General features: G+C 33.2%; 2 protein-coding genes, 1 long non-coding RNA gene and 1 pseudogene across 3 annotated transcripts; 1 reads left to right on the top strand and 3 right to left on the bottom strand.

Moving 5' to 3' along the window:
- Positions 1-780: 780 nt before the first annotated feature.
- LOC139888542 (protein EARLY STARVATION 1, chloroplastic-like) lies at positions 781-2,586 on the bottom strand (annotated as a pseudogene).
- Positions 2,587-2,958: 372 nt separating this feature from the next.
- Positions 2,959-5,216, bottom strand: LOC139891673 (uncharacterized). The gene is made up of 4 exons (XR_011773770.1): positions 4,605-5,216; positions 4,448-4,502; positions 3,675-3,825; positions 2,959-3,322 (listed from the first exon to the last, which is right to left on the bottom strand). It is a non-coding gene; the product is annotated as an uncharacterized lncRNA (long non-coding RNA).
- Positions 5,217-7,050: 1,834 nt separating this feature from the next.
- LOC139888541 (oxoglutarate-dependent flavonoid 7-O-demethylase 1-like) lies at positions 7,051-9,379 on the bottom strand. The gene is made up of 2 exons (XM_071871547.1): positions 9,044-9,379; positions 7,051-7,290 (listed from the first exon to the last, which is right to left on the bottom strand). The coding sequence occupies exons 1-2, from the start codon at positions 9,377-9,379 to the stop codon at positions 7,051-7,053; spliced, it is 576 nt and encodes a 191-aa protein (XP_071727648.1).
- Positions 9,380-12,936: 3,557 nt separating this feature from the next.
- Positions 12,937-13,893, top strand: LOC139888540 (uncharacterized). The gene has a single exon (XM_071871545.1). The coding sequence runs from the start codon at positions 12,937-12,939 to the stop codon at positions 13,891-13,893; it is 957 nt and encodes a 318-aa protein (XP_071727646.1).
- Positions 13,894-14,623: the final 730 nt, after the last annotated feature.

Genomic DNA, 14,623 nt, shown 5'->3' with positions numbered 1-14,623 from the left:
CAATTACAGCATAGTTATTGATGAAGTCACAATTCTTCCTAACTTATCCATGTTACCCCATGAATTATTTTATTACTCGTATTATTATATACTTAGATTTAAGAGCCCGTGCGTTGCACGGGAACCCTTCAACAAACAAACTTGAATAAAAATATATTATATTAAGGATATGATGAAGACGGTATCACAAGTAGGGATGGCAATGGATGTTCGATCCATTGGATATCCATCCGATTGATCCATTTAGATGAATATGAATGATCTAAACGGATGATAAATGGATATGGATATGGATGATGTGAAAAATTAGTGGATCGGATATGGATGACAATTTATCATCCATGGATATATCCATTTATCACCCGAAATACATATATACATAAAAATATATACATGTTTACTTAAATATATGCATATATATATATATATATATATATATATATATATATATATATATATATATATATATATATATATATATATATATATATATATATATATATATATATATATATATTTAAATATCCTTATATGTGTACACTATAAATCATTAAAATGTTATCAAAAATATAGATTACGAAGATACAACTATGTGAATAGTATTAAATTCATATATCGTACATATATTACACATCTTTGTTAAAAATATTTTGATGATTACATTGCATAATAGGAATATTTTTTTAAAAACTTAGCATCCGACGGATACCCGATTACCCGCTTAATCCAACGGATATGGATATGGATGGATGAATTATATTTAAATGGATATGGATATGGATATGGATATGGATATGGATTTTAAAAGTTAAATGGATATGGATATGGATATAGGCGCACCCGATCCATTGCCATCGCTAATCACAAGTATTGTTGTGGGTGAACTGCTTAAGTATTTTTGTTTTACGCAAAACACATAGATTAATGCTACTAATTTAGATTGGATTGAAAGCAGCTGGCTCGAGTCACCAACAACATCAGCCCACCCGTAATGAGGTTCAGCCCTTCAATTACAAGATGGTTTAAGGAGCAGGTTAGGTTCGGCATAAGCTTGTAAATAATGCAAATCAATTGACTCGGTTTATAATAAAACAAAAAAAAAAAAAAAAACAACTTACTCGTAATACGTTTCTTCATCCACAACGATATCCCAACTTTCACCAATGGTACTTTTTCCATACTTGTGCACCTTGCTGCTATAAACCAAAACATCCGTGTCAGATTCTTTATTCTGAAGCATAAGGGGTGGCAAATTCCAAAAGGGTGAGGACTGAGGTGAGCGATATCAAAAAAGGCTTTTAGGTTCAGGTCAAAATGGGTCGGGTTGTGTAGGCTAGCCCCCAAACACATATATATCGCGACTTCAGCCTTATATATAGATTATTAAGGTTCTAATATAATTAAAATTATATTATTGCACCCATGATCTAACATTTTTGTAGTTTTGAATAGTGAAACACCTTTTTTGAAAAATACTAATGTATATGAATCCATTTTCTGTATCCTTAGAGTAAGTAGTTAGGAAAGTCAACTCAATGTATGTGAATGGGTCAATATTGCCGCCTCTAGAAACCGATATGTAGTTGAAATGACCAACAATATGAATGAAGATTATTCATTTGTTCGATGAACATACCCGTTGCCGAAGTGTTCTTCACCCCACATCCTTGACCATCCTGAGTACACAGTAGAAAATATTTAGCAATTATTCAGTCAGTATTGAAGGGTATTATAGACATTTGCCAAAATAACTTCACAAGTGCTAATAAAGAAGACTAAGACGTACGATCACCGCCAGGCGATACATGCCACATTTCTCCTTGACGAGAACCAATACCGCAAAAAATTTCTCTTCCCACTTGTCTCCCCACTTGGTTCCAAGTTCCGTCTCAACCCATTTGTCCGTGCTAAAAGAAAAAATAAAAAAATAAGAAACACAAAATCAAACTCCAAACATCGAAAAGTATAATCATCAAATCATGGTGGTTAAAAAAATACCATTTAAGAACAGATCCTCTTCCCTCGTAGTTTTCGCCCCAATTCTCGCACCATGATTGCTCATTTAGTCTACCGTATTTATGTGCACCTTTTGCAGTCCACCCTTTTGCATCGTATTTCTCCCACGTAAGAAGATTAATTTTAAAATCTGGTTCTATGAAGCTCAAACGTATTAAATACAACCACTATGCGGGGAAGGGTGCGTACCAGTTTTCATACCAACCCGCATTTTCTGTGCCTGATTTCGCTTGCTTTTGAGCACTTCTTTCGATTCTTGCTAAATTACTGCAGTTTATTAGACCAACTTTGTGTTGTTAAGATGAAAGCTAATGTATGTTGATGAGGCCATTTCGAATGGCATGAAAGGGGTATGTGTTTTGTAGGTAATTACGTCATATAGAATAATAACAAACATATACCCGCTCTTTATATAAAAGGAATAACCGATTTTGATGGCATGAAAGTGTTTTGAAAATTATAAGAAATAATTGTTTAACTAATAATAATAATAACTGAATAATTTATTTAAGGTATAACTTATATTATAAATAGTAGAGTACTATACCTAGTTCTTTGTATCCGCTCCAATCACTTTTCACCCACCAGTGTCAATGACATCAAATAATAATCCAATTAAACTGAGTTCTTGAAAGGGGTATGACTTTGGACACATTTGACCCACTTGAGCTAAAACATACCCTAAATTAAACTGAGTTCTTGTAATTGAGACCTCAAAAAAAAAGAAGAAAAAAAATGTTTAATTGTTACACAAAAATTGAGAGGTTGGACTTACAATTATCTGTCGAAGAACAATCTGCGTAATTTAGGCTCGAAGTACTTCATGAGGTCGTCTTTATGAAGCAGAAAAGTGAAATTGTATATAGCGAAGTCGTTCGAATCATACCAAGAGTAAACGGCATGAATGCCCCATATTCTAACATCAAGCTATCAAATGATGATTCAAAATGGTTATCCACTGGTGTTTCATGATCATTTTGAAGCCCATATTTTTCAAGAAACAAAACATTAAGCATGAAGTAACCTAACGAAATGTCACGATATTGTATACCTCTTTAGCTACGGGTTCAGCCTTATTCAAAGCTAATGAACCTGAATGGAATGCAAAAGTGATTAGTCAAAGGTAGTTTTTCAGTATGTCATACACGATGCTAGGCAGCATGCATCAACTTTGCAGCCTCATAAAGTCATCGCACAAGACCACCATGTGAAAGTGATTTTCTCAACACAAGCTGAAACACAGTCCACTGGCTCACCAAGAGCAGGTGCAGGTGCAGCTAACCCAACTGGAACAACAATCTCTTATCTAAAAATTTAAAATATTTAGAATACTTAAAGACATAAAACACCTCAATTGTATACAATATATACAGTACACAGTATACAATGTATATATACCCAGCCATGATTTTGATTTGTCAAATCTTCAGAGTTCAGATACAAATAACCAAAGATATAGTATCAAGTCAAAACAGGTATATTACAGTAACAATAACATCATATCACAACAAATATGTAAAATTTATAACTTTCATTCAAACCTTACAGTGAAAGACAATTATATCAATTATTAGCAAGCCAGTGAAACAATATGTAACAGAAAAAATATGCTAAATTCAAGATATCCAACACCTTTCATATTGAAGCAATACACTCACCTTGATCGTACAAAGCTTTAAATTCACTTCATGTAGGATATGATGCATAAAACTTATCTCAACGCATCAGCCAAGATTTTCGATTGACGTAGGAAAAGTAACAGCCTGTGTTTCATGGGCAGCGACATCATCAACCAATAAAGGTCAAATCCTGCAAAAAAAAAAAAAAAAAAAAAAGAAGAAATCTTATATTCCCTTTCAATACCTGTACCAAAACAGAAGCTCGTTATAGTACGTTAAAACATGAATTATGTGGAAACTGCAACGTAACGCATAATATCGTGTTATGCAACTTCTTTCAGTAACAAATTTTCTGTAATTATATTTGATTACTTTGATAGTTCGTTAAAATAAGAAGTATGGAGAAAAAGTTTTTCAGCTCAACTTGACCCGACCCCTTTGACCCGTTCTCAAGGATAGCGGGGCAGGGCTATGGTTCCCCATTAAACATGCAATATAAATATATAATACTAAGTTCAAGTTCGACTGCCCATATAGACCTGGACCCATTTCGAAATGTTAAACCCACCCTACCCGATCCACCAATCTTACCACTTATTAATAAGCAATCATATAAAATAAAAATTAGTCATGGAATAAGAACCTAAAGCAATCATATAACTGATTAGTATTATGAATAATAACAAAGAAAGTGTTAGTTAATAGGAATGAGATACTATGCTCAGTGATTGTTAGAAATGCAAGTTTCTCTAGTGTTAATTCTGAACCATAGTATAGCTACGAATCAGTTACATCCAGATAGTGATACATACCTGACCATGGTTCCTTGTCTTTTTAATCTCACCTTAATGTATGTGAGGAATATTCCTGAACATGGAAGGATATAATAGATATTAGATCACTGGTTGAACACACATTTAAACTCCAGTCGACATATATAAGCAAAATCTCAATAGATGTGTACAATACCGTTGATAGTTCATATCAAGCCTACAAAATATAGCGTAAGTAAGTCGAGATGGCGATTGATCAGGACTCCGCATTTCACACACATTATCAAAAAGCTGATCAATTCAAAGCTCGAAAACCACACTCTCTTTAGAATGTACATGAGACTTGCTCAAAACCTCAAATCCATAATTTTAGTGTTTGTGTTATGTAAACTTCCAATTAATGAAATTTCATAAACCATTCTTTCTTGTTGAATTTCTCCATTAGTTCACACTCTCCAATGAATTAGTGACTACGAAGTAAAGCACAAGAAATTCAAATTGACATTTCATCAAACAGTTGAAGTGCAGAGTACTTTATTTTAAAATTTCACTTTACCACACAGGTTTGGAATGACAACTGCCTAAAACAGTTTCGGCACAATCATACAACATCCTGTAAGAACAGCTTACGATTTTCACAATCATAAGGATTACAGATTATGATTATCACAACGGTAAGAATGAACGATTTATAATCATATTGTCTGCTTCATTAAATATCACAATCGATCTCTAGGTGTGTGTGTGTAACCTGTTCATCGTATGTACAGGAACCCTAATTCATAATCGTTATTAGAATCAATCAAAAATTAACTCATTAAAAAAAAAAAAAAAAAAAAAAAACCTAAATCGAATAAAATCATAATGGGTTGAATATAAGTAAATCTCATATGAAGCAACTACTCCTACACAAAACTTTAAACTTATTAGTTGAGTTCATTAAACAGTTAGATACAACTAACATTATTAATAGTATTAGAACATCAATACAGAATAAGTAAAAAAAAACATACCATTATCATTATCAATTGAAACATTCAAAACAAAATTTAAACTAACCTCACAGTATTATTAATTAAATCCTCTAATGCACAAATTGAAACCTTAATTTTACGATTAATTTTATAAACTAACTCCATTATTATAGTAATTGAAATCCTAACTCAGTGGTACAGAACATTAGTAATATTAACAAACAAAAAGAAACATACCTAATTGAGATCAATAACACAATGAAGAGGAACTAAAAGTAGAGAAACGAAAGTTAATTCTATGTTATTTGAAACCATAATCCGGCTACTGTTCTCGGATATCAAGATTGTGATCAACTACTTGGCGTATGATATTAGCCTTGTGTTTTTGGAAGAAAAATTTGGGTTTTGTAGATTGATGATAAATTCTGTACTGACTTCCGATCAATCCAACGACTTCCGATGCTGGTGCACCTCTTTGGACGCCAACCTGATTCCGGTGATGCTGAATTCTGAACGACCCTCAAACCCTAATATTCACCACAATTGTACAATCGATTTTCAATAACATGGAAGAATGATTGGTGATATTTGTGATTGAATTTGTTTAGTATAGGATACGAAAATGACGATTTTTTGATCGGTTTTGATATGTTCATGTTTTTTAAAACTGCATGAATGAAAGGATTGTATTGTGTGTTAATAATTGTAATTAGGTTGGAATTAGGTAGAGGACACGTGGCGTTATTAGTTAACTAGTGTAGTACCCGCGAATTCGCAGGCCTACGTAGAAAAATCTTACAATGGAGTATACATATAAGGAACCATGCATATTTTTTTATTTACTTAGACCACTCCCAATCATGACGCCGTCATGGGCACTTCCTCAGCGCCACATCAGCTTTCTCTCTCCTCTTTTCTCACCACTTCCTCCCATAACACTCCCATAACACACCATTGCCAACCATGACATACTTCCTCAATTTTTTTATTTACTTTATGTATTATTATTAAAACTAAGTTAGAGTTAAAAATCAATAATTTACCAATCAAATATATGAAATAATGATTAAAAAAAAAAAACAAAAACAAAAATCAAAAGAAGACTACACGTATACTACTAGTATAGAACTCCCAATTTTTAGCAACTATCAATTTTGTAGTGGGTCCCATATAAATAAAAATATAAAATACAAAATTAAATAAATTACACCTACCAAACTCATCTTCAACCTCACCCCTTCCTCAACCTCACCCACCTTTTTTTAAACTTCCATTTTTCATGATATATAAATTTACAGCAAAAAAAAGGAAAAAAAAATGCACTGAAAATTGAAAAAACCACAAAACTTCGCCCTCACTCTCGTGGATATGAGGAAATTTTCCAGGGCGAGGAGCTTGAGTACGAGGGAGGGAGGAGCCATGGCGGTACAATGCCATCGGCGCCCTCGAGGAAGTGCAAGGAGGGCGGCCCGATGGCTCACCGTTGGGAGTGGTCTTACATGGTAGTAATAAGAAAAAAGATAAATGTGAGGAGAAATGGTAGTCTGACACGTCAGATGTACCTTACTGATTTAGAGATGCAGATAGATAGATAGATTATTTTGAAATGCAAAACTTATAGAGTATGTTCCTTACATTTAAACTTTATTATAATAACAAAAGAATCTCTCAAATCTTCATTTGATCAAGATTACTTTTGCCATCAAGTTTGTTGTTAAGGATCATCTTTATGTATTCAACTCCGTTCATCGTCTTATACTTCGGTGTGGTTTCTTTAAGGAGCTGCGTTAAAGGCCCGATCATGACTTCTAGATCTGGATTATGAATGGCCACAATCGAAAGACGTTTATTATTGAAGTCAACTACAGCCCTATGCTCTACACTCTTGTATGTTCCATTACTCATAATCTGTTTATTTCAAACATAACTGAAATTAATATACATACCGTTTATGAATCCAAATAAAAATAAGCATTAAGCAATTATACGGAGGCAGAATAATGGCAAATTTGAAACCTAAAAAGCTAACACTTCGAATTATGACATTGAGAAAAAACTAAGACAAATGTTTGATTGTCTTTAAATAGAATGATTCAACGTTGAATCTTGAATCGTTCAACATTTAGCACGTTTGTTTGGAACCTTTGAATGACTTGTGGTATTGAATGAAATAAAAATCAGTGTTGAATGAAACTAAAACATATTCTAAAGCATTTATAGTTGAATTTATCTTTTATCCATTATTCTCCTTCATTTTATTTTGAAACCTCATTATATTATTACCCTTCAAACAACTATAAACTTTGATTTTTAATGTGAAAGGTTAATATGGTATATTTGAGAATAATCATCGATTAAACATGTTTTTGTAATTTAGAACAAGGTTCAATCATTTAGATTATGAAGTACTCAATGCTTAATCGAAACACACATAAACTTCATAAATGGCTCAAAGGGTCAAATGTGTCAAAAATTGTCCAAAATGTTACTACATCTGTTCGAATTAATACTCTCAGTTTGACTTTTGAACTATTTTTTCTTCATCTACTTTAAATTTATTTGTTTACCTTCTATATAATTTTCGATAAAACTTATAATAATAAAAAACATATTTAAAAACCAGTTTATTATATAAAATTAGTATATAACACAAACAAATAAATTTAATATTAAAGTTGAAGAAAAAAAATCAAAAAGTCTAAATGTAACTATTAATTTGGGGAGGTGATATTTCCACTTAATAATTTTATTGATCCACTTAGGGAGGGCAAAATGAGCCGTACCCGATGGGAAAATTCGAAATTCGTTATAATTGGGTCGGGTCTGACCCGAGTCGGTTGGGTCATGGACCGGGTATGGGGATGGTTACAAAAAAAATTTCGGGTTCGGGTATGATTTTGGATACAAACCCGTTTACCTGACCCGTATACCCGACCCACATACTCGTATACCCGGCCCGAGGAATTTTAATAATAATTTTTATGTAAAATTTTAGTATTACTATTATATTGTTAATGTATGACAGATTTCTCTTATTTGTTTAGAAAAAGATTATAATTTTATTCAATATAATCATATACAACAAGTTTTCGAGATGTGATATTTTATATACTTTGTGTATTTGAGTATTTTAGAAACTTTTCAATCAACTTTTTGTATGTGATATTTTATAATACTTTAAACATGAACCAGTTAAGTTATTTTTCGATATTTTAATTTGGTAACTCATTGGAAAATAGATACAAAATGACTAATCGGGCCGTGGATAAACCCGAAACCCGATAGTATGTAACTAAATAGGGACCCGACGGGTTTCGGGCCGGGTTTGAGGCGGGTTTTCTTAATTGAGTTTGAGTCCGGGATTACCTAAACCCGACCCGATACCATTCATCCACTCATATTTATATTTTAACAGTTGTACAGTGCATACAACAACTACAACTGTATAAAAATGGTGAAATAATCAAAAGCTTGAGTAGATTTATCATCACTCATTAATTTAGGGGCGGAGTCAAACATAGTTGTATATCATCCTACTAACAAGTATGAGTCAATATCCTTTTCCCTCCTATAAAAAAACACAAGATGATCGGTGTTGTCTATTATTGCTTTTGAAAAAAAAAGGAAAATGGAAGTATTAAAAATAAGATTGACAGATTACCTCCATCACGTCACCAATGTTTACAATAATGGATCCATGAACCGGTTTAATGGGCACCCATTTTGAATTCTTCTTGATCTGTAGCCCTTGAACTTCGTTCACTTGAACCAATAGGGTTAGCCCCGTTGCATCCGAATGAGGTGTCAATCCTAAAACCTTCTCGGCTTCAGGACACGGTGGATAGTAGTTAATTCTGAAACCCTGTATCCCATTCTCATACATTTTGCGAATTTCTTCGTGACCGAGTTCAAGATTTACAGATATTAACTTCAGTAATTCCATTGTAATACCATTTAGAGCGCTCGAGTATTCGTCTAAGGTTGTCCTGAACAACATAAATGCAGATAAGACCAACAAAAGTTTGCATTTTAATATAGAAATTTGAGTACATATATGATCTTGGATATATAATGGTTTGACTAATTAAAAGATGCCCTGTTCGTGAAATCATATATATATATATATGGGCATAATCAATGAAGAAGTAACCAATCGGGGGAAGCGGGGGAAGCAAAATTTTATTTTTTTTCCGTTTTATTTGAAATTTTTTTTTCCGGCATCAAGATCACACGAAAATATGAACATTTAGAAGAGACACTTCGTGATGAATGTTATTATTTAGGCGGGAAAACGATCGACAAAAATAACATTCAAGATAATATTGTTCGTGAAGAATATGAACGTTTTTTTTTTTTTCCTTCATGTTTTGTGAAGTAAAATTTAGCCCGATTTAGAGTTTAGGGTTTAGGGTTTGGTGTTTTGGGTTTATTCCATAAACCAAAAACACCAAACCCTAAACCCTAAACCCTAAACCCTAAACTCTAAACCGTTCGTGTTAAAAACTCAATCTAAATCCTAAATCTAAACCCTAAATCTAAACCCTAAACCCTAAATTTCTAAACCCTAATATCTAAACCCTAATATCTAAACCACAATAGCTAAAACCTCAAAATACGCTCGAAAAACAAGATAATTTTATATATTACTTCTTCGAGCGTTTTTCCGCCAAAATAAAAACATTTATCACAAAGTGTCTCTACTAAATTTTCATATTTTCATCTCATCTATAATGTTCGTGAACAAAGTTTTTTCAAAAAACGAAAAAAAAAATTTGCTTCCCCCCGCTTCCCCCCGATTGGTTACTTCCCTATTGATCCTACCCCTATATATATATATATATATATATATATATATATATATATATATATATATATATAGTGAGGGATCAAATGAAAACTTTTTTAGCGTGAGAACTCTGAGAACTCAAAAATACACTGAAATTCGAATAAAAAAGGGGAAATTCGAGCAAAAAAGTTGGCGGACGAACAAAAAAAAGGGAAATTCGAACAAAATAACGTGATATTTGACCAAAAAAAAGGCCGGCGAATAAAAAAGTAGATAGTCGAACAAAAAAAATGAAAGTCGAACAAAATGTGTTCTACATTTTTGATAGTCGAACAAAAAAAATGTAGAACACATCGGTAGTCGAACAAAAATGTGTTCTATATTTTGGTAATTTGAACAAAAAAAACGTCCGTCCGTGTTTTTTGTTGTTTGACTACCGTGATTTTTGTCCGTCCGTCTCCCCTTTTTGCTCGTCCGTGCCCCCTTTTGTTCGAATTTCAGTGTATTTTTGAGTTCCTAGAGTTCTCACACTAAAAAATTTCTTACTGGATCCTCTCCATATATATATATATATATATATATATATATATATATATATATATATATATATATATATATATATAACGGACCAATCAGAGCGTGACATGTGGCGCGACAATCAATTGTGATTGAAAAAAAATATTAAATTTCTTTTTTTAATTTTTTTTCTAAATTTTTTATTCAAAAATTTTTTTTTTTTGAAAAAATTTGTTTTTCTAAAAAAATTTAACATGTCAAATCAAATCACATGTGATTGTAAAACCCAATCACATATGATTCTGCATTTCAAATCCAATTATATGTGATTGAAATTTTTTTTTTCCACATGTGATTGAAAAAATAAATTCAATTTATTTTTTCAATTACATATGATTCAATTTGAAATGCAGAATCACATGTGATTGAGTTTTACAATCACATGTGATTGAATTTTACAATTACATGTGATTGGAATGTAGAATCACATGTGATTCTGCATGTCAAATCCAATCACATGTGATTGAAAAAAAAATTCGAAAAAAATTATTTTGAAAAAAAAATTTTGAAAAAAAAATTTGAAAATTTTTAAATTTTTTTTTTCCAATCACATGTGATTGTCGTGTCACATATCGCACTCTGATTGCTCCTCTGGATCTCATCTTAACAGGAATTCATTTGAATATTCCTATATATATATATATATATATATATATATATATATATATATATATTAGAAGGATCAAATGAAAACTTTTTGGGATTGTGAACTATGAGAACTAAGGTAGTTGAGCAAAAAAAAAAAGGACGCAGCCGAACAAATAATAGACATAGTCGAACAATATGTATTGTTTGCTTAATCCCAAAAAGTTCTCATTTGACCAGAAGGTTTTAATCTCAAGTTCTTCAAAAAATTCATTTGGCTCATCAAAGAGGATCTCTTAAAAGTGGTGGAATGGTTTTGGTCAAATGCTGAATTTTCACGAGGTTGTAATTCTTCTTTTACTACTCTGATTCCAAAAAACTCCAATCCGTTGGGACTGAACGAATACATACCCATTAGTTTGGTGGGAAGCTATTACAAAATCATAGCTAAAACACTTTCCATTCGTCTTGCAAAGGTAATACCAAAGCTCATCAATGTGAAACAAAGTGGGTTCTTAAAGGGTAGATTTATTTTGGACGGTGTACTCATCGCTAATGAAACCATAGATGATCTGAAAAGGAAGAAATCTAAGGGGTTTATTCTCAAATTAGACTTTGAAAAGGCATTCGACTGTATCAAATGGGATTTCTTATTAGGTATTATGCGATGTTTGGGCTTCGGTAACCGTTGGATCAATTGGATAAAAGTGTGTCTTACTTCAGCCATAATTTCAGTTTTAGTAAACGGGTCACCTTCAAGAGAATTTAATCCTGAACTCGGTGTAAGGCAAGGGGATCCATTGTCTCCTTACCTCTTCATTTTAGCTGTGAAAGGACTTAATGTCCTCATCAATCATGCACTTTCCTCGGGCTGTTTCAAAGGAGTAAAAGTGGGTAATAATGATGTCGTTGTATCGAATCTCCAATACGCTGACGACACTATTATATTTGGCGAATGGAGTCTTGAAAACATCTAAAACATCATGAAGATTCTACTGTGTTTTCAGGACCTATCGAGGCTAAAAATTAACTCTCAAAAGAGCAATCTCTTTGGTATTGGAGTCGAAGAGAACATCGTGGCAAACATGGCGTCCAAATTTGGCTGCAAATCGGGAAACTTTCCATCTAACTATCTCGGAATTTCTATCGGTGTCCAAATGCACAAATCAAACGAGTGGCAAAGCGTGGTGGATAAATTTAAAAAGCGTCTATCTGATTGGAAAGCAAAACACTTATCATTCGGGGGTCGACTTACTTTGATAAAATCGGTGTTAAGTAGCATACCTCTGTACTTCTTCTCTTTATTCCGGGCTCCAGCAAGCGTGATCAAACTTCTCGAATCTCTAAGGTGCGCTTTCTTTTGGGGTGGGACAGGGGAGGGAAAAAAGTTGAGTTAGGTCAAATGGGTTCATGTTCTACTACCTTATTGGGAAGGGGGGGGGGGGGGGTTAAACATCGGAAGTCTTGAGTCTAAAAATCTAGCTCTTCTTGAGAAGTGGTGGCGGCGATTCAAAATCGAAAAAGATTCTTTTTGGGTGCGGGTCATTACTAGTATCTATGGGAAAGAGGGAGGGCTATCTTGTCCTAACAATGGAAGGATTACAAAAATGGGAACAACATGGAGGCATATCATTCAAGCAGGAAAATGCATAGACACGACGGGGATTGACTTCACGGGTTCTTTTTATAAACGGATTGGCGAGGGAGCAGACACTTCATCTTGGTATGAAGATTGGACAGGTCACGGTTCGTTGAAAAACCAATTCGGAAGATTGTATGCACTTGAGGTTAATAAGGAAGCTACTTTTAAGGATCGGCTTCAATTCGTGTATGGTACTCGCAACTTTAGCTGGGAATGGTCACGCTATCCTAGAGGAAGATCAATGGGTGAACTAAATGCATTAACCAACTTGTTATCATCACTACAATCTAGCGGGAAATCATTGGATGAATGGCTATGGATATGCAGTAATGATGGCAGATTCACAACAAAAATACTTGCATCTTTGGTAGAACAACAAAAGTTCACAAGTCATCCATCTGTTACCGAAACCATTGTCAACAAAGCAATTCCGCAAAAGGTCAATATTTTTATTTGGAGATCCTTACTTCAAAGAATTCCAGTAAGAGTTGAGCTAGATAAGAGGGGAATGGATCTTGATTCGGTATTGTGTCCACTTTGCAATACCGAGACTGAATCAGTAAGCCATGCCCTTCTATATTGCAACGAGGTTAACAAAGTATGGAAAGGTATAGAAAGATGGTGGAACATAGACGTCGACATTTCTACCGTGAATGCTGCGCTCTCAGCCGTCCCGAGCTCGATCAACTATGCAATGGGTAAAACTATATGGCAGGCGACAATGTGGGTAGTCACATACTCAATTTGGAATGTAAGGAACAAAAATGTGTTTACAAAAGCTAGTTGGAACCATGCTAACATCCTTAACGAGGTGCAACTCAAAAGCTTTCAATGGATCTCTAAACGTTTAAAGAAAAGTAATCTTGAGTGGAGTCAATGGCTTATTAACCCGGGGTATTATGTCACACAATCGAACAAGTAGGGCATCGGCTAATACGCGAGTTTTATTTTATTTTGTATTGTAATGTAAATATTTCGGTAGTATTGTATCTCGAGGACTATTGGCACTCTTGATGAGGCCATAAAATTGTACATTCAGTGGGTAGTAATGAAATACACTTGCTTTAAAAAAAAAAAGAAAAGAACAATATGTAGAACATGCTGTTCTACACTTGTTCTACATCAATTTTTATCAAATTAAGTTAGAGTTTAGATTTAGGGTTTAGATTTTAGGGTTTTAGGGTTTATATTTTAGGGTTTAGGGTTTAGATTTAGGGTGTAGAATGAAATGTCCCGTTCTTATTGATTAAAAACGTTCCATATTAATTGATTTCGTTGCGAGGTTTTGACCTCTATATGAGACGTTTTTCAAAGACTGCATTCATTTTAAAACAAACCATAACCTTTATTTCATCAATAAAGGATTAAAAAGCTTTACGTAGATTATCAAATAATGATAATCTAAAATATCCTGTTTACACACGACCATTACATAATGGTTTATAATATAAATATGTTACAACAAAATAAGTTTCTTGAATGCAGTTTTTTACACAATATCATACAAGCATGGACTCCAAATCTCGTCCTTATTTAAGTATGCGACAGCGGAAGCTCTTAATAATCACCTGAGAATAAACATGCTTAAAACGTCAACAAAAATGTTGGTGAGTTATAGGTTTAACGTATATATATCAAATCATAATAATAGA

The sequence above is a fragment of the Rutidosis leptorrhynchoides genome, chromosome 2 (assembly GCF_046630445.1).
Source record: "Rutidosis leptorrhynchoides isolate AG116_Rl617_1_P2 chromosome 2, CSIRO_AGI_Rlap_v1, whole genome shotgun sequence".
NCBI classification, from domain to species: Eukaryota; Viridiplantae; Streptophyta; class Magnoliopsida; order Asterales; family Asteraceae; genus Rutidosis; species Rutidosis leptorrhynchoides.
Note: the sequence above shows the minus strand (reverse complement) of the source record. Positions and strands in the feature narration are given on the sequence as shown.

Coding starts and splice junctions, on each gene's coding strand:
- LOC139888540 (XM_071871545.1), top strand. CDS start 12,937: ATGGGAACAACATGGAGGCATATCATTCAAGCAGGAAAATGCATAGAC.
- LOC139888541 (XM_071871547.1), bottom strand. CDS start 9,379: ATGTTGTTCAGGACAACCTTAGACGAATACTCGAGCGCTCTAAATGGT. Junction 7,291..9,043: donor ACATTGGTGACGTGATGGAG/GTAATCTGTCAA, acceptor TGAAATAAACAG/ATTATGAGTAATGGAACATA.